This window comes from Trachemys scripta, chromosome 10 (assembly GCF_013100865.1).
Source record: "Trachemys scripta elegans isolate TJP31775 chromosome 10, CAS_Tse_1.0, whole genome shotgun sequence".
Lineage (NCBI taxonomy): Eukaryota > Metazoa > Chordata > Testudines > Emydidae > Trachemys > Trachemys scripta.
The window spans coordinates 9,807,957-9,827,876 of NC_048307.1; the positions used below are offsets into that span (position 1 = coordinate 9,807,957).

At 44.5% G+C, this 19,920-nt stretch overlaps 1 protein-coding gene across 2 annotated transcripts in view; it reads right to left on the bottom strand.

Moving 5' to 3' along the window:
- Positions 1-19,920, bottom strand: part of SDK1 (sidekick cell adhesion molecule 1) — a 646,617-nt gene that overhangs the window by 36,133 nt on the left and 590,564 nt on the right. For both annotated transcript variants that reach the window (XM_034784003.1, XM_034784002.1), the window contains 3 exons: positions 5,289-5,404; positions 3,446-3,632; positions 1,582-1,719 (listed from right to left, as the gene is read on the bottom strand). In XM_034784003.1, coding sequence (XP_034639894.1) covers positions 1,582-1,719; positions 3,446-3,632; positions 5,289-5,404 — 441 coding nt within the window. The remainder of the gene's footprint in view (positions 1-1,581; positions 1,720-3,445; positions 3,633-5,288; positions 5,405-19,920) is intronic.

Below are 19,920 nucleotides of genomic sequence, written 5' to 3' on the forward strand. Positions count from 1 at the left end.
TGATCTTTTGGCAAATTAATAACGCATTTGTGACTGTCATATTGTTGTCAGGTGGGATTATATCTAGTCCTGGCTTAAAAATGCTATTTGAAAACTCAGTATAAACACACAGATACAACTAAATCTCTGCCATTCTCCTCTTCTAAAGTGGTCATGGTACCACTGAAAACGAACATACATGATGCCAATACGACCCTTGTTTTATGATACAAATGATATAGTTTACCAGCAGGAACACAAATGGGACTCAGTGAGGGGTATTCTGTGGCAAGGCCTACGCTGCAGTTTTGGGATGAAGCGCAGGGAGACAATCAGGACACTAATATGTTGAGTTTCCTATTCTGCCACAGAGAGTAACAATGGCAGGGTAGTGGCTTTTCAAGCCACTCAAGAACACGCTGAATACATCTTTGCAGGGGAATGAGAGAGATGGAAAAAAGCTGTATTCCACAGTTATATAGCTTACAGAGCAGTTTTAGCAAAGCAGGAACACCCCCAGTTGCCCCAGCCACCTGTGTCCACATGGCTACTGTCACAGCTTTAGTCAGGCACCCCCTCGTGGCCACTCACCAGACTGCTGTGAGGGGACATAGCCATTGGATCCCATGTGTCTTCAGCCTCTGGAATCTGAACAGAGCTCTGAACACTGTCTTTGTCTTGGTGTCCCTAGGCATACTCTCAGGGTGCCTATTTTCTATCAAACACCCACTCCTGAGAGTTTAGACCATGAAATCCACTGCCGAGTCCCTGGAACCAGAGCAGGCCCTGCAGCTCCCCCACAGCTTAAACACACCTTCTCCCTGAATCTCACCAAAGGTGAGAGACCTTCTGGGTTCTGGTTTAACTCTCTCAGGAGCACACGATCAGGTGTAGTATACAAAACAGACAGACTGTGCACGGGACCCAAACACAGCATTACTCTCTCTTTAATAAAACAGGAGAAATTTATAGCAAAATAATACTTGCAATAAAATAATAAAAATAGTAAGTGAACTCAGTGATTCCAAGTCTGTGCTCGAGCATCTGCACTGCAATGTAAACCTGGGCTTACCATCACCGAACTCAGGTCTCACAGCCGTGCTAACACATCATTACTGCACTATGCAGATCTGCTGATTCAGGTCTGCAGTTTGAGCTACAAAATGACAGGGACTAGACCCAAGAGCCAGAGGCACTTGGCCTGTGACCCACCTTCCTAGCAGGGCCCTAGGATCAAGGTCCTCAGTGCTCGCTGACCCAATTGATTTGACATCCAGATTGATTTATGTGTGGATGAAAGGGGTGCTTGGGCTCAAACCTGAGTCGAGCCTGGGCTTAGTGCGCAGCATAGACATACCTAAAGAGACGACAGAGAGGCAACTAGCCCTGCGTTCAAAATGGATTTTGCAGGTTGGTAAAGATACATACAGAGAGTTCATAAACTCACAACGATTTCATAAAGAGTACCGCCACTTTTCCTAAATTGTCACAGCTACATGTAGAAACTCCATGGAGAAGAATGGGAAGCTGGACAGAGATAAAAGACATGATGGTGTTTTTTCCCGCTAGCCTGAATATATAGGTTCTTTGGGGCTTACTTACCCTGGATGGGTGCCAAGGGCTCATACACCACTCGATAACCCTGCAGGATTCCATTGGCTGCCGTCGGCTCTCCCCAAGACACATTGAGTGTAGTGCAAGTGATTTCTGAGAATGCCAGGAAGCTAGGAGCACCGGGAGCTGAAAGGATTACAAAGACACTCAACTGCAGAAGGAATATTTAACCTCATATACATATTATGAAACAGTATTTATTACCCAGGATGAATCTAAAGGAAATAAGATGAGAACAGGATTTATCGACAGTATCAGGTCTTCCTGTAATCGATTGGAAATACAAAGTGTTCTAAAATCAGCAGACACTAAATGGCAAAACTGAAATTAAACAGGATAAGAGGAGGAAATGACAAAGATGTAGAAGGAATGACATAAGAGAACAGTGGAGAGCTTCATTTCCAAATGACTGCATCACCAGGATGGTAAGAATGCCTTTTCTACAACTTTTTGGGGAGTGTAAGACATAAAAATGAGTCAAGGAAAAACATCAAAAGTTTAGGGCTTCAGGTCCAAGTGGTTAAGTGGCTGTATGTAAACTGAACACACAATATGCCCAAAGTGCATGTGCAGGTCGGTCTGTACTCAAGTATACGGTTTGTACAGGAGCGCCGCCAGCTTTTCTGCCACCCTAGGCGGCGGAAGGTCCCGTCCCGCAATGCTGCCCCCCACAGAGGCAGCGGAAGGTCCCGCCGCCGAAATACCACCGCGGTTGCCGCCCCCCAAATTGTAGTGCCCTAGGTCACTTAATGGGTTGCGCTGGCCCTGGGTTTGTATGTGTGCATGCAAATCCCCAGCTTATGTGCATACATCAGCGTTCCCATGCTTTCACGCTTGGGTCTCACTTTGACTAAGCAGCCAAACTTCTGATATGGAGTTGTTGGCCTGCAAATCTTGTGCACATGGATGGCATTTTCTGTTATCCCAGAGCATAGGGACTGTTACTGTGTGCTGCCTGCTGCAGACCTTTGCCACTGCGTGGTGGAGCAAGGCCAGCCCGGCCCTGAGGGTTTAAATGGTGCATGGTGCCTTGTGTGCGCTCTCTGCACTGGGGTGAATTTCATTCTCAACCCTGTGCAACAATCTTCAGTTTTGGATGGGGATGTAGACTCCCATTGCAGAATATCAGTTTCTTGGCTAGTAATGAGACCCAAAGAAACCCAGAGGGCATTGTACAGTCTTCCCCAGTGACAAAAAAGTGAAGGTGCAGAGGCAGAAAGACATTAAGAAGGAGTCTGCTGTTGGTGCACACTCTCTCAAAGAACTTAATGACTAGGGAACATCCATAGAATATGTGTTCTCCTGGGATCAGCATCTCCAGCACAGATATTACTTACTGTGGTTGTACATAATGCCAGGGGCCCAATAAAAACAAAAAAACAAAAAGAGGGGGATTGGTCTTGCTTTGAGCAGTGGATTGGACTAGATGACCTTCTGAGGTCCCTTCCAACCCTGATATTCTATGATTCTTCTCTCGCATGGTTTTATCAGTGTAACTCTACTCTCTTCAACTGAGTTACTTCTAATTTAGATGGTAAGATCAGAATCAGGACCATAACCTTTTGTTGGATCAGTTTGTGACAGAGATTCTATTGCTATCCCAGCCTGTTCTAGTTCATATTGCAGCTTCAATTCTGAAATCCCTTTCCAAAGGGTTGACCCTAATTTGATCCAAAATATTTGCCTAACCATAACAATACAATGTAATAATTTATCCAACAATCAGATGTAAAATACAACCATCCTATAGCTCTGTATTTTGTTTCCTTAGACACACACAGAATGAACAGTTATATGATCATAATCACTAAACAGGTTAAACTGTGGTTTGAAAAGGAAAATAATCTCATACCAGCCTGGTGTGTCCTGCCCTGCCTGGGGCTGCTTCTTGGTCCATCCCCGGCTGCATTGAAGGCAGATATGCAGACCATGTATTTGGTGTGGCTGGTCAGATTTTTCAGCCGAACTGTTGTCTCTGGGAGGAAAAGGACCTTTACTTTCTCAGTGTCATTCTGGATGTCCATCTCCCAGTAATAAATCTGTTAAGAACAGAGAGATGTTGAAGTCAATCCTGAACTCAGATTACAGCCTCAATGTGATGGACGCTGTAAAACAGGTACTCTTGTTTCCCCATGATCAGTAAGATGTTGGCAGTTTTCATTTTGGACCATTCAGTTATTGGGTATAATAGTATTATTCACTCTTTCCCAATCCTGAAGTCCTTATTTTATTTTTACAAAGGAAAACTCCCCTTGGGTTCAAAGAGAGTTTTCTGAGAAAGGTCTTTTAAAATAGAGTACAGACAATGTGATATGGCCTAATGACATTATATAAGATCTTCCAGAACACAGCAATAATTGGCCAGGTACCAAACCATTCTCAGGTTTGAGTTGCCCCTTAGTGCTGGCATTATATTTTATATGGAGATATACCTATCTCATAGAACTAGAAGGGACCCCAAAAAGATCATCAAGTCCAGCCCCCTGCCTTCATTAGCAGGACCAAGTACTGATTTTGCCCCAGATCCCTAAGTGGCCCCCTCAAGGATTGAGCTCACAACCCTGGCTTTAGTAGGCCAATGATTAAACCACTGAGCTATCCCCCCCCACTCTGGTATGGCTACAAACTACACAAGAAATTCCTTGGTCTCAGACACAGCTCCACCTCCTTTGAGAAGTACCAGCACAAAAGCATTACCATTAAGTGTTTATCGCAAACCCTTTAATCTTTCAGGTTGTCTTCTGCCCAACTTCTAACAACTTACTGGAGAGAGTGAAAAAGTCTCTCTTTAGCTTTCATGTAGGTACTTCCCCTCCACCCCCCTTTTCTCCCATGTAATTCTGATCCTGAAACCATACAATTTAAACTCCAGAGATGAGGATTCCAGTAGGCTACCTCCAGAGCCATTGGTAGCACTGCTTGTGGACAGGCCTAGAAGTGACAACTATACAACAGGTCAGGGCATAAAGTCAGGCTGAGCGAAGAGTCTACCTTGACTCTACAAGCTAAGCTATTAGAACTATCTATACCCATACAAGAGGGAATATACATAAATTGATATATAACATTGCTTGCTACTGCCAAGAAGTAATGCCAGATTATTCTCTCTCACTAGCTCAGCTTTCCTTCACTTGCAGACCTAGATACACGGAGAAAGGCAGAGCCAGACACCGAACTCAAGCCAGCCTCCAGCGTTTGTAGGCTTGCCCACTTTCACTCTCAAAGGGTCCGCTCCCATCTGGAGAGACAAAACAAGATGGTTCTGCCACATGCCTTGTGTCTCCGCAAACCAAGTGCAATAAATACTACTGTTTAATTTTGTTAAAGATAAGGAAATGAAATAAACTCTCTGAAATCTGACATGGCTCATTCTTACAGCTTGGAGAAAGTTATCCATTTCCTGATGGCTCATAACAGCTGTCAGTTCCCACTCTGACTTTTCCTGTGCCTTTGGTATTTGGAACAGACATGTTGCCTGCATACTCTGAGCTCCCCCACTCTCTGTATGCACTGAATTTCCATTGAACATTAATACCCCTTTCTCTTTGTCTCTGTCTCATACTCTCTCCCTCTGGTTTTGGGACATGATGCCAGGGTCATTACTGTAGCCTGAGCATTGCTTTAGTCTGCCTCGTGCAGCAAAGGTAATTCTGAAGCCAAGTAAGATAATGAAAGCAGTAGGAACGAGGTATTGCCTTGTAGCCTTGTATGTTCCCATTTTGGCTGTCGACAGGAGGTGGGTCCCAGGTGATCTCTAGCTGGCTCGCAGAAAGGGCATTTACTTGGATGTTCTGTGGGGCCATTGCTGGTGCTAGAGAGAGAGAGAGAGTCAGATAAGGAAATAAGGAGAATTAATAGTGACAAGCAGAACTAAACTGATATCCAAGTTGTACTTTTCCATTTATGGAGTGACCAGGTTAGTCGCTTTGTTTATGCCATAAGTGAGCTAAGAAACAGAATCAGCTTTAAATCCATCTTACACCCCAGAGAAGTCTCAGATAAACACTTGCAGTGCGTGTGGAATGAGAATCAGTTGTGCCTCTTGGAGGTGGCGGTGTTCTCTGTCCCATACAGACCAGCTGAGTATACTCAATTCAGCAGGCAGTTCTTTAAGAAGAAAATGGCAGAGAAAAATCTCCTTATTTGTGTTCATCTAAGATTCAAAGGCAAATGTTCAACGGTGACTTTGCTTTCCTGAATGGCCAATTGGTGAAGATAAACATATAGAGAAGTAACTCAGGTTTCCCCAATCTTTCTCCTTAGCAAGAGTCACCATAATGTCCTGTATATGCTATTGGAGTTTGCTGCCGTGAGGCTTAGACAATTGGGGCTGCAAACACAAAAAGCAAGAGGAGCGTGGCTAGGGTCTCTACAATTATCTCCAGAGCACTTTAGAAACAAACCAATTAAAGTCATATTTTCTATACAGTAAATGGATTCTGATACTTTTTAGTTTTGATTTCATTGTATCTTCAAACATAAACACAGACTGGAATTTTGTCTCTTTCTGCCTGAATGTGTAATTTATTCACATGCTTGCCATTTCTCCTTCTTTGCATTGCACCATACCAGAAAACTAATCTCTCCTCTTTGTGCGCATCTGGGGTCACACAATCTTTTCCCTTTGCTGTGATCCACCTCAGGGGAAGTGGAACATCTTCCCAAGTGACTGGCATGGATGGTCTGTTTTCTAGATCCGCTGTCTTAGCCTATGGCAGCTCTTAACAAACAGCACATGTTCTTGATACAGAAAAGATGTCGAAACATGTCCTGTTTGAGTTCCCAAAATGGGAAGTAGAGGGCAGGGCATAAAACAATACCACTCCTACCTTCTCCTTGTTCATGAGCAGATGGTACTGCAGCCTTTGCCCACAGTGTCTGAGCTCCCTGCCCATTTATAGATTGTAAACAGATGTGATAAAATATTCACCACCCAAGTAAGATAGCCCTGGTTATCTGTGCCTCTAGAGAGCTCTTTCTTTAGAGAGAATGACCTTCATAAGTCAGACTCTCCCTCTACCCCCCCGCCTTCCAGGGTTATAAAATAAAATAGTAATTAACACCCACTCAGCCTGACACCAACTATTTATTTTGTTCTAACTGTGTGGTTTCCATATTATCACTGCCCACCCTGCCGTTAATGGAAATGTTAATAACCAGCACCAGGTTGTTGTGACAGATGCTTGGGCTCATTATCAGAAATTCTTATTTACCGCTCCATTAAACGACAGAATCGCACAAAAACCTACAAAAAACAATTCAATCAAAACTAACTGGAGGAATTTTAACAGCCACATTAATAATCCAAAACATAAATACAGTTAATGTCTTTTGCATGTTTGCCATCGGCAACCCTACTGCAAAATTATTGTTGTACAATTAAAACGTGAAAGGCAAAACTGAGCAGGGTCATTATCCCGGTGTTCAGTTAAAACTGTTTGCTTATTATTATTTTTTAGCCTCTTTTTTCCAGTTGGATGCGTCAAATGCAGGAGGTGAGAATGGGTGTAAATAAAACACAAGCTGGGCTTGTTTAATCAAGCAAACTCATCCAATTGCTGCTCTGCAATCCAACCCCTCTTCTAGATTTCACTGGTGATGTGAACATAGCAGCAAGCTCACCTGATGGCTATGTTCAGTTCAACTTCATGTTGCTACCTTAGACCTGAAACTCTCAGATGCGGAGGGCTTTATACCACACATCAGAGCACACAACCAAGCATCTCATACAATAGAAACCCTGCAAATACATCTTTGAGGTCTGGGGATGATGACAAATTGGGGAAAACAGAAATATGCATAACCACAGAGAAAAACGGATCAGTTTTACAATCTACTTTTTCCTATGTAGTGACACAACTGGATGTCTTGTACTGACAGAGAGATTGTACTTTGAGGCTGCATCTACACTAGCATTCTTCTTCAAATTCCCAGTGCTGGGCTAGAACCAGTGCAGCTCCAATGCTGCAAACAACAGCATACACAGACTCCTGTCATTTTAACCGTGTCATAGAACTCTTTTCAGAGCATGTCTAGACAACACGCTTAAAAATGCCAGTGATCATGCCACCCCGACTCTCCTATTTACAGCCCCAGAATCCTGATGTCATGCAAATTATGTTTGGTTTGGTGCCATATGAGTCTGTCTCGCTGTCCAACTTTCAAACTCTGATGCTTCGCTCTCCCTACATCAGGGGTCGGCAACGTTTGGCATGCGGCTTGCCAGGATAAGCACCCTAGCGGGCCGGGCCAGTTTATGTACCTGCTGATGCGGCAGGTTTGGCCGATCGCGGCCCCTATTGGCCGTGGTTCGCCGTCCTGGGCCAATGGGGGCGGCGGGAAGCCATGGCCAGCACATCCCTCGCTTGCGCCGCTTCTCGCTGCCCCCATTGGCCCGGGATGGCGAACCATGGCCAGTGGGGGCCGCGATCGGCAGAACCTGCCGCGTCAGCAGGTAAATAAACTGGGCCGGCTTGCTAGGGTGCTTACCCTGGCGAGCCGCGTGCCGAACGTTGCCGACCCCTGCCCTACATGCACAGATTTCCTGTTGAAATAAACAGGGACAGCAGAATAGTGCTACACATGCCTGATGCTCTGGGCGAAGTGAAATGTTTAAAAAAGAATGAAACACAGCCCTAAAATCACTCCTGTTTGAGACCCCAAAACCTTCACTGAATGCATGGGCAGATTTTACCAGTACAAGCAAACACATTTTAAAGGTGAGCTGAAAGGCCTTTTACCTTCTAGGAATTCAGTTCAAGATTTCAGGACTCTGTGTTTTTCATAGCTGCTGGTCTCACTAAAACATAAAGCAGAATGGGAACTGCATCCCTGACATTGGTTTAGGTGTTAGTGACATTATCAACTTTATCAGGAGAGACACAGAACCCTGAGGGCCTGAACCCAGCACTTGGCCAGTAAAAAGCATTTCAATTCCTCTGAAAAATGTATTTAGTTGTCATTTCTAAGTCTCCACATGTATTCTGTTTTGGGATCTCAAGTAGCTTTTTGCAAGCGCTTATTTTTTGAATAGGATTTCAGTTCACCTTGAGGCTGCTGCCTTTAAAGACTCGCTCAGCAACACAGAGACAGAGTAAGGAGTTGAATGAGCAGATTGTATAATTGATTAATACAATAATAATACTAATTATGGATTGGGATGAGGCCAACAGAATCACACAAGGCCAGCAAATCAACAATACCACATGGAGACACAAAAAGGTGAAAGCTAGAGCCAAAATTTACTAACATGGATGCCTAAAGTTTGACACCTACATTTATATTTGGACACCTAAAATGTAAGTGGCCTAATTTTTGGCCCACAGCAAAGTCAACGGGAGCTGCAAGTGCCAATCACCTTTAGATAACATGGTGGTTAAAATACTCAGTGGCCGGGCTACAATAGAGTTTCCTGTATTGTTAGCACTGATAGAGTTGCACTGGGCCATTAACACTGATTGTCAGTAATTTTTGGAACGCTGGGGAAGCTCCAGACAACTAGAAGAAAGCGAATGATGTGCCAGTGCTTAAAAAGGGTAAAGAGGACACGCTGGGTAAATAGACTGGTCAGCCTGACATCAATCCTGGGGAAAATAACGGAATAGCTAATACAGGACTCAGTTAATGAAGAATTAAAGGTGGGTAATATAAGTAATGCCAATCAACAGGGGTTTATGGAAAATAGGTCCTGTCAAACTAACTTGGTATCTTTTTTGATGAGATTACAAGTTTGGTTGATAAAGGTAACACTGTTGATGCAATATACTTAAACTCCTGTTAGGCATGTGACTTATATTATAAGTCTGAATTATATTTTGATAAAAAATAGACTGATATAAAATGAACATGGCACACATTAAGTGGATTAAAAAGTGGCTAACTGACAGATCTCAAAATGCAACTGTAAATGAGGAATCATCGAGCAGGTGTGTTTCCAGTACTGTCCCGCAGGGATCAGTTCTTGACTCTCTGCTATTTAACATTTTTATCAATCGCCTGTCAGAAAACATTAAATAATGACTGATAAAGTTTGCACATGACACAAAACTTAGGGGAGCAGTAAATAATGAAGAGAACAGGTCACTGATCCAGAGAGATTTGGATCATTTGGTAAACTGGAAGCAAGCAAACAATATGTGTTTTAATATGGCCAAATGTAAATTTATACATCTAGGTACCAGGAATGTAGGCCATACTTACGGGATGGGGGACTCCATCCTTGGAAGAAGTGACTCTGAAAAAGACTTGAGGGTCATGGCGGGTAATTAGCTCAGCATGAGTTTCTAGTGTGACACTGTGGCCAAAAGGTCTAATATGATCCTTGGACAAATAAACAGGGACTATTGACTAGAAGTAGGGAGGTCATATTACCTCTGTATTTAGCACTAGTGCGAATGCTACTGGAACACTATGTCCAGTTCTGGTGTCCACCGTTCAAGAAGGAGGTTGATAAATTGCACAGTGTTCAGAGAAGAGCCATAAGAATGATTATAGGATTGGAAAACATGCCTTGCAGCCATCGAGCTCCTTGAGTCTCTCGATTTAGCTTACCAAAGAGAAGGTTAAGGGGTGACTTGATCACAGTTTAAAGTACCTACACGGGGAACAACAATTTGATAATCTCTTCTATCTAGTAGATGAAGATACAACAAGATCCAATGACCGGAAGTTAAAGTCAGACAAATTAAGACTGGAGATGGGGAGCACTTTTTTTTTTTTTTTTTTAAACAATGAAAGCAATTAATCATTGGAACAATTTACCCAGGGTTGTGGTAGATTCTCCATCAGTGGCAATTTTTAGAAGAAGATTGGATGTTTTTCTAAAAGCTCTGCATTAGTTCAAACAGCAATTAATTGAGAAAAGCCCTATTGCCTGTGTTATACAGGATGTCAGACTAGATATATGATTACAGTGGTCCCTTTTGGCTTTACAATCTACTCGAATGATGGGAGAATTACAAAAAAAAAAAAACCCAACAACACCACAACAAAACATAGTTGCATATGTAGCCCAGCATTACTTCTTGTTAGTGTGGGGTGTTACCTCTCAAGGCTGTGTGGCATGTGGAACTTCTCACCAATATGATGTTGCAGTTGGCCTTTCATTTCTTTTCTTAGTGACAGTTGCTATGATGCTTTGTAGCACTCCATAGGCTACAAATCCTTGTGATTTATTGTTTAAACATAATAACTTTCTTTATGAAATGCACCCTGCTGCTACTGTTGTGTCTGTGATATTTGTGGGTAGCTGAGAATTTCTCTCTACTGATTTTATTATTGTTTATATAATGTCAATATTATGCTATGCAATTTACAGACAAGTGTAGGACAAAAACTTTGCCCTCAGGAGTTTGCTTTTTAAACAGAAAACACTCATATAAAAGTCAAGGGGAGGGATGCAATGAAACAAAGATGGACTGCAGCATGCTATTTAATATAATTCTCTTTGAGTCCACAAGTTTCAAACAATTCTGTGTTTCTATTTTGCTAACACATCTGATCCTTTTTTATCAAGTGAGCGTTATTTATTTTTTTCTGTTCTTCAACAAGAGCTTGAAATTAACCTGGCCGCTTTTATTCCCCTCTAATCATTATTTGTATTACACTAACATCTAGAAGTCAGGATCCCATTGTGTTACGAATTGTACAAACATATAATAAAAAGATATCCACTTTCCTAAAGGTTTTACAATATAAGACTGCAGAGAACAGGTGGATTAAAAAAAAACCCAGACAAAGGGGCAGGAGCACAAGGAAGCTATGAGATGACAGAGATCAGCATGATAAGCAGTGGTCTCAGCATACCAGATGCCTAATTATTGTGGAGTTTTTGCAGGCATCACAACAGAGGAAGGTTTTAAGGAGGTAAATTAAAGGAGGACAAAGAGACAGCTTTTCAAATGTTCCAGTAGCTCCTCCCATGCATAAGGGGCAGCATGGGAGACAGCACCAAGATAGTTCTTGGGAAAATTTTTTACTGGGCAATCAAAGCTGGCACCTTTGTGGAATGAAGGTGTGGTATGTCATACTATTTATTGGGTCTCCTCCAGCAACAACTGACGCTATTACCATAGCTGTGTAACTAGGATGATTAGTTAGTTTGTGTTATAGAAACAGCCAGAGATGAAGCAGTTTTTCACGGACAGAATGGGATCCTTTAGAAACATACGTTCAGAATCTAGAGGATGTTCTCCAACCAATTCTAGCTATTTTGAGGTAGATCACATTTCGGGACTAAATTATGTGGCGATGTCCCTCTAAGTACACAAGTTCAATATTAATTTTATATATGTAATAATATAGACATGCATACACTCCTAGGCAGGGGTTTGAGTAGGAAGAGAATGTACCCTGGGGAGAAGAGTGTTTGGGACCCTAGAGCATCTGCTGTAGCTTCAGCATCCTGGCCTGTGACCAAGCCAGTCCCCTCCTTTGTATTCTGCACTTGAAGAATATGCAGATACAGTCTTTGCTCTTCTAATGCATTTTTATAGGACACAGAAAGCATGAAAAAAAGTAAGTAAAAGCTGCTCTAAATAATAAGTAAATACAATGTCCCCAGCTGTTTTAGTGGTACCAGGAAGTGTGTCCCGCAATGTTTTGAGTTAAAAACACGTATGTTCTGAGCGTGTGTACAGAGAGAGAGAGAGACTGAGATCATGTTCATTGTACTGTAGATCAAGTTTATATTAGAAAGCTTTTGGATAACAGATGAAACAGGACCAGAAGTGGAATAGAATTCCCACAGCCCCAGATTTAAGGGCAATCATTTCTCAACAAAAATCCAACAAATATGATTAGTTTGTTAAGACCCTTTGTAAAATAGAGGGTGAGTCAAGCAGAGGTAATTTTCTTCCACCAACTCCTTCCCCTCTCAATGCCTTCCATTTCCATTTAAGGTGGGGCTGCTATGTTCTCTCTCCTGAATGCTCACTGATCTTTTAAAGTGGGCATCGCAGTTTCCACTGAGTCATCTGTAAACACATATCTTAAGGGGTCAGTTATTGCCTGGGGGAATCACAAGTTACTATGATTATAATGCCCGGAGCAAACGCCTGAGTGACTCATGTAGTAGTACTGGGCACAAATAATCACAAACATTGTATATGCATTTTCGCAAGGAACTACTTTCACTCCACAAAGACAGGGTGTACCTTTTTCTGCTGTTGCTGAAACATGTGATTCTACTTCCTTAATAAAGAACTAAAAGTGATTATCTCATTGGCCAAAGGGGCTGTCAGTCAAAAGGCTGCATATAGTCCGGACCAAAAGGAACACCTCCTATGGAACAATCGAACTATCTCCAGACCTGGCACAGAGCAGATGGGAAACGGATGGAAGGGAAAGAATAAAACGTATCTTATTCTTTTTCTCTTTGTTTTTCTCCTTTGATGTCAGCAGTATGCTTGGGAGGAACAATAACAGTCTTACAAACATTAGGTATCTACAAATGAATAGACAGGGTTAAACCCAAAGGCCAAAATCCGTTCTCAGTTGCATCAATGTAAATTAGGATTAACTCCACTAAAGTCAGTGGAGTTAAATCAGTGTGAAACTTGTGTAAATGAGAGTACAGTCAGCTCCACTGAGAGCACAATTCAGAATTCAGCCCCAAGGATGTACTGAAGGTTGTTCAAGTATGCAAGAATATACGGCAAAGACACTGCTGGGTGTTTGACATTGTGTGAACATACTGGCCCGATTCTCCTCTCCCTTTCTACACCAGGATAAATTAGGATAAATTAGGATAACGCCATGGGAGAAGGTGCCTTTTCTGATCTGCTTTTAAACAAAGTCTATCCTTGTGGGGAGTCAAAACTCACATCCTTCCCGGGGTCTGGCTTTATTAACCAAGAAATTAACAAAGTTCTGTTCAAGTCTTCTCCTCAGGCTTGCCTGCCTCCCCAATTCTCCCTGCTCATCCCACATCCTAGTTCCTGTCTTTGTAGAGGACCACTCCCACTACCTTTATATCCAGATGGGGTAATGAGTCACCTACATCAGTGAGTCAGCAGCATTTGTTTAATATTTATTAGCAGCATCAACATCTGCTAACAGAGTGGGGTGTTTCATGCAAACAGTGTCAACTTGTTACAGTCCACTGAATGTAGTGATGTTGTAGCCGGTTTGGTCCCAGGATATTACAGAGACAAGGTGGGTGAGGGATTATCTTTTATTGGACCAACTTCTGTTGGTGAAAGACACAAGCTTTCAAACTTACAAAGACCTCTTCTTCAGGTTGAAGAGCAAGGTGTAAGCTTGAAAGCTTGTCTCTTTCATCAAGGTTGGTTCAATAAAAGATATTACCTCACATACCTTGTCTCTCTAATACTCTGCTGAAGTCAGTAGTGTTGCAGTGGTGTATAACCAGTAGGAGTGAGAGTAGAATAAGGTCCACAGACTTCACATGCTTATGGGTATATAAGGGGTGCATATATATTTCTATTAAGGAGAGGCTGTGCAGCTCTTCATCAGGATAGGTGTCCAGGTCTGTTTGGTATCACGGAGATGTGAGAGCTGTTATCCAAATATATATTGTATCATCCATGTGTGGGTCTGTCTGTATCAACCAGGAAAGGGTCCCAGCTTCCACAGTATTGACCTGCTTTACCTTGTAAGCCAATATATGGATTTCTCTACTCAAGAATGTCATTGAAAACAGGTGGTTTTAGCTCCCTCTAGAGGCAGTTAGGGTATCTCAGAGACCCTGTCAGGGAAGTTAGCAAAGCATGAGAATAGCCAGAATTTAAGAATGTAGGAAATGTTCCTAGTAATCAGTGTTGCCAACTCTTGCCATTTTTCTGAGAGTGATGGGGGCTGAAGCCGGCTCACAATGCCGCGAGAAGTTCCAGCCTCCTCCTGAAGTTCATCCTTGCTGCAAGCCAGCAGAGTCTCTCTGCTCACCTCTGCTCCTTGGCACTAGGGTGACCAGACAGCAAGTGTGAAAAATTGGGACGGGGGTGGGGGGTAATAGGAGCCTATATAAGAAAAAGCCCCAAATATCAGGACTGTCCCTATAAAATCGGGACATCTGGTCACCCTACTTGGCACCTCTGCTCCTCCCCACTGCAGCTCCTGGCCAGGGAAGGGGCAGACAGGAAGGAGCCCCTGGAGCTGCCCCCCACAGACCTGAAATGGGGAGAGGGAACCCTGCAGCAGCCCCCAGGCCTGGTGTGTGTGTGTGTGTGTGTAGAAACCCAGGAGGAGCACTGGTGAAGATGGGCAGGAGGCTGAACTGAGAGGGGCTGAACTGATGGGGTGACTGGGAGAGGTCTGAACTGAGGGGGTGGGAACAATGGAGTGGGAGGGGTTGAACTGATGGGATGCGGCTGAACTGAGGGAGAGGCTGGGGGGACAGAACTGATGGTAGGGGATAGGCAGATGTGGGGGTGAGAGCTCCTACAACACCGACCAAAATCACTTTACCCAATATATTTGGGAGAGTGTCAACACTAATTGTCACACACACATGCACGCACATGCACTGGGGATGGGCAGGAGGAGCTCACAAATCAGAAGACTAAAAAATACGACATATATATTGTTTAAATCTCATGGCTTTTGGGGGGTCCAAATCATGATTTTCAATTTCTTGCAGATGGCAATACTGAATACTATATCATTCAATTAAATGACTGTTAATTACAGACCCAAGCTTCAAAATCCATCCTGTCTTTGATCTTTGAAAATTTCATTTGCTAGGGATTAGTACAGCTCAAAGTGTCACTAGGGGGAGCTAAAACAGCTGCAATCTTTACATGTAATCTTTTCTCCTATCAAAATCAAAGGGAAATTAGAATACATGTGCACCATTCAGTCACAGCAGAATATACATTTTAAAATGATTCCTTTCTGCTCTTTTCCCTTCATCCTCCTGAATGAAAGGATCCCTCCTTCACCTCATCATCCCAGACACACTTGCTAGGAGGGTCAGGGCTACAGGATAAAACTAACAAACCAAAGCCAGTGTAAAATGAAGTATAAAACCATACATTAAATACTAAAGAGTGTTGGTATAAAAGCCAACTTCTGGAGTAGAGGGGAAACCTTAGAATCCTTCTGACCTTCCTCAGTTTCCTCTCACTCCCTTAATACCCTATGTCAAGAGGGCTGTCTCTCAGACTAAGGAAAATGGATGGGATTCCTATCACATCAGTCAGCACCATTTCTGTATTTCAGACATTAAAGATGGAAAATACTGTTACATCAGCTAGTTCATATTTCTGCCATAGCCGGACTGTTCCCTACATAGTCATCTGTAGAACAACTTGTAGAGCAACACAATGGCAAATCCTTTGTGATGCAGAGACCCATTGGTGCCAACGGACAAAGGGTTCACTGTTCTTTACAAGCAACTCCTGCCTCAAACATCACTTTCATGGTATTTATCAATGAAGCATAGTGTGAACTGACTGGTCAACCACACAACTCATTTGGAACTAAATTGGAACACAATTAGGCAGCAGAGGGGAAAAAAAGCAAATACTGTGCAATACAATACTGGGTTAAATGTAAACTACTAAAAAATAAAGGGAAAGTTTAAAAAAAGATTTGACAAGGTAAGTAAACTGTTCCTGTCTCTGTTTCACTTAATTTAAGATGGTTAAAAGCAGCATTTTTCTTCTGCATAGTAAAGTTTCAAAGCTGTATTAAGGCAATGTTCAGTTGTAAATGTTTGAAAGAACCATAGTGTTTTGTTCAGAGTTACAAACAACCTCCATTCCTGAGGCGTTTGTAACTCTGAAGGTTTATTGAAACTATGCCTTATGGGCTTGGGGTAAAAGTTAGTCTCATTGATGGCCCATTCAAGCGGGAGGGATATGTCACCTCTCCCTGATCAGCAGATGATGTAATTAATGCAAGGTTCAGTTGCCTACCTTTGCTCCATCCTAGAACAGTAAATGGAAAACCATCAAAGACAGCTGCAAACAATCGACAGGACTTGTAGGTAAAAAGAAACATTATAACAGACAGGGGATTGCCCTGTCCGGGAATAAAGGTAAAAGATCCACTCAACGTGTCACAGGGTGGAAAAAGACACTGCATTCTTTCACTGCGGAGACATCTTGTTGAGCAGGAGTGTTTCATGAACGATTGGATCCTAGTTCCTGAGAAGCAAGCCAGCTCTGCAACAGGCTGAACTCAGAAGGGGAAAACCTACTTCATTAGATGGGAAAGGTAACCGTGTGGCCTTAGTCCGTGTTTTATGATTTTGTTTTATATTATAACCATTTGTTTCTATCATTCTCTCTTGTTTGTAGTGGAATCTCTATTCTTTCTTAAATCAACTTTCTTTTGTTTTATTACAAGTGCTCACAAGTCCTGTGTGTGATACAGGAGTGATGATTTACAGTAAAACCAGTAAACGGAGGACACTTCCTTTGGGGGCAGAGGATCTGGGATTTCTGTGAGGAGCCAGTGTCAGGAGCTGGATATCACAGGGGAATGATCTAAGGGGAGTCAGGGACATAGAATCATAGAACTGGAAGAGACCTCAAGACGTCATCTATCCAGTCCCCTGCACTCATGGCAGGACTAGGTATTATCTAGACCATTCCTGACAGGTGTTTGTCTAACCTGCTCTTAAAAATCTTAACCTGCAAGGCAAAGACAGGGCTGGCATAGGCTGGTGGTGTTGGGGAGCTAACACCCAGCTCTCACTGGCAAGACTCCCTCTTGCTAGAGGCAGGAGGTAACAAGATGACCCATAGCCTTGGGTACCCCAAGACCCAAAGGCAATGCCTGGGAGGGTCAATAGGGTCACATGCCCCTCTCTAGATGCCTGGTGGGGGTGGGCACAGTCAGCAGGGAACCGCAACAGCAAAAGGGGCAGAATGTAGGGCCACCAACAGTTCCTCTGGCGGGGCTGCACTGCCCTCCCCCTGCCCCCAGCCCTTCCATGCAACTGCATCTCCTGGAGTCTGTGCAGCCCCGCCGGAGGACAGGGCTGGGGCTGGTACCAGTACAGCTGCACCGGAGGAGCTGCTGGTGTGGGGCCACCAGGTGGCCCCATGTTCTGCTCCTTTTGCTTCTGCGGTTCCCAGGAGAGCCCTGCGGTTCTGTTTAGCACTGAACTGAACGGCAGGGCTCTCCTGGGAACTGCAGCGGCGAATGGAGCAGAATGTGGGACTGCCGCTCCCAGGAGCCAGCACCCCACGCTGGCAGCTCGTCTGGCATGGCTGTACTGGTACCGCCTCAAGCCACCAGCCCTGTCCTCTGGCCGGGCTGTACAGACCCCAGGAGACGCAGCTACGTGGAAGGGCTGGGGGCAGTACAGCCACGCTGGAGGAGTTGTTGGTGTGGGGCCACCCTCTTTTTGCCTGAAATCAGTATCCTGTGCAGTAGGAGGACAGAGCTCCCCCCTCTGGTAATGTGGGATGAGGAGGGCGCAGGGACCCAGGCTGGGGGCAGGGAGGAGTCACGTGCTAGGGTCACATGGTGGGTCACATGCCCCCCTTTAGCTGGTGTCCCCCTTTGTGTCCCTCCCATGAGTCACGCATGCCAAGAACTGCTACACCCTTCCCCACCACCCACTGTGGGCTGTGTCTATAGGAGTCTCATTTCCTGACACCTTAGGAATAAAGGGCCAAACCAGAGTCTCAAATATGGTGTTATTAACAGAGTATTGGGCTGTCCACAAGCACCTTTTGGTTCATAGATTGGAGAAAGAGTAATGACTTTTCGTCTTGAACACACCAAATGAATGCATTATTCAGTGACACTGTGTGCTATATAGTTCTTTGTTCTCACATACAAACATGTTATGTCCTCTAGCAATAATTGGGTGACTAGCCACCTTAATGGCTTTGGAAAGCATAGTTATGGTTTGGATCTGAAGCCCTTCATGTTTCACATAATGGTAATGTACAGTATCTTCTAACAGCATTTCTCCATTTAAGCCAAAGAAGAAAACGTGAGTTTGCAAGACACTGGGTCTGATGAGCAGAGGAAGATTGCCACAGTAAGTTTTTCAGGATCTGGTGCCAGGTACTGGGGATGCCCACAGAAAGTGTGGTTTGACAATGTGGCTGACTGGACGGGATGCGGTATGGCGCGCCTCTCAAGGCTGTGTGAAGACAGCGAAACGCGGAGGACGTTTGCTGGCCAATGATTCTTGTGTTCTGGGTTCTATTCACAGGGGCGGTGCTGGTGGGGATGTGGGGGGAGTTGTAGCCACCCCAAAATTTGCCTTAGGCCCCCCTGCCATCCCGTAGCAGCTGCCACTCTCCAGCCACCCAGCTCTGAAGGCAGAGTGGAGAGAGCAGTGGAGCAGCAGCGGAGAAGTAAGTCTGGGCAGGGATGCCCAAGAGCAGCCCCAGGCCTATGTCCCCACCTGCCAGGGCATGCCATCCAGGGCAGGTGGAGGGTCCAGGGCTCCCTACACTTGCTACTCCCCGGAGCCCGATAAGAGTCACCTCGGCAGCGGGGACACAACTCTGGGGCTGAGAGAGCCCTCGGAGTCCTGGAGAGCAACTGTAGAGAGCCCCGGACCCTGATGGCTCTGCCAGCCCCAGAGCTGGGTCCCCCTGCCAAGGCAACTCTTACTGGCTGCGAGCACTGCCCGGCTTTGGCTTCTGGCCTCTGATGGGGCCATGGGGAGAGACCTCGGGGGGAGGGGGGAGGAGCAGGGGCTGGAGCCCATGGAGAGAAGCAGGCATCATGGTGAGGGGGGCTAAGGCCCATCCCAGCTCCCACACAGGGAAGAGGCTGGTGCTGCCCTGACTATTTATTGTGACGTGACCCTATAGTACTTTGCACTATGAGAGAATGTATGTACATATTTAAGCCACAAAGACTACTTAGTCTGCACGGAAACTCCATCCTCACAGCAAATGAAGCTACTCCTCACCTTGACCCTGCTGGCCCCTCAAATCGTTAAGGCTGCAGCTGAGTTCTCTTTCATTCTATGTAGGTTCTTATGCCACCCTCATTACCATAGTATCTGAGCACCTTCCAGAAGTGAGTTCAGCCGTCTGACTAACATCTTTCAAGCATTGTTTGTTCTCTCCTCTTCTCCCCAGAGGGAGAGGCACAGTGGAGTGTACTGGTTTGGTTGTGTGTGTGTGTGTGGGCAGGAGGTGGATTGTTGTTTTTAATATATCTATACCTGTTGCTATGTGCTTATATTAGCAAATGCCAGGTGAAAGAAAAGTGGTGAGGTTTGTGATGGTCTTTAGTTCTTCCCATTATAAGCAAGGCTGGCTCCAGGCACCAGCCGACCAAGCACGTGCTTGGGGCGGCACCTGGTAAGGGGCGGCCAATCTTGGGGTGGCGGGGGGCGCTCAGGGTTTTTTGGTTTTGGGGGGGGGGGGTTCGGTTGGGCAGGGC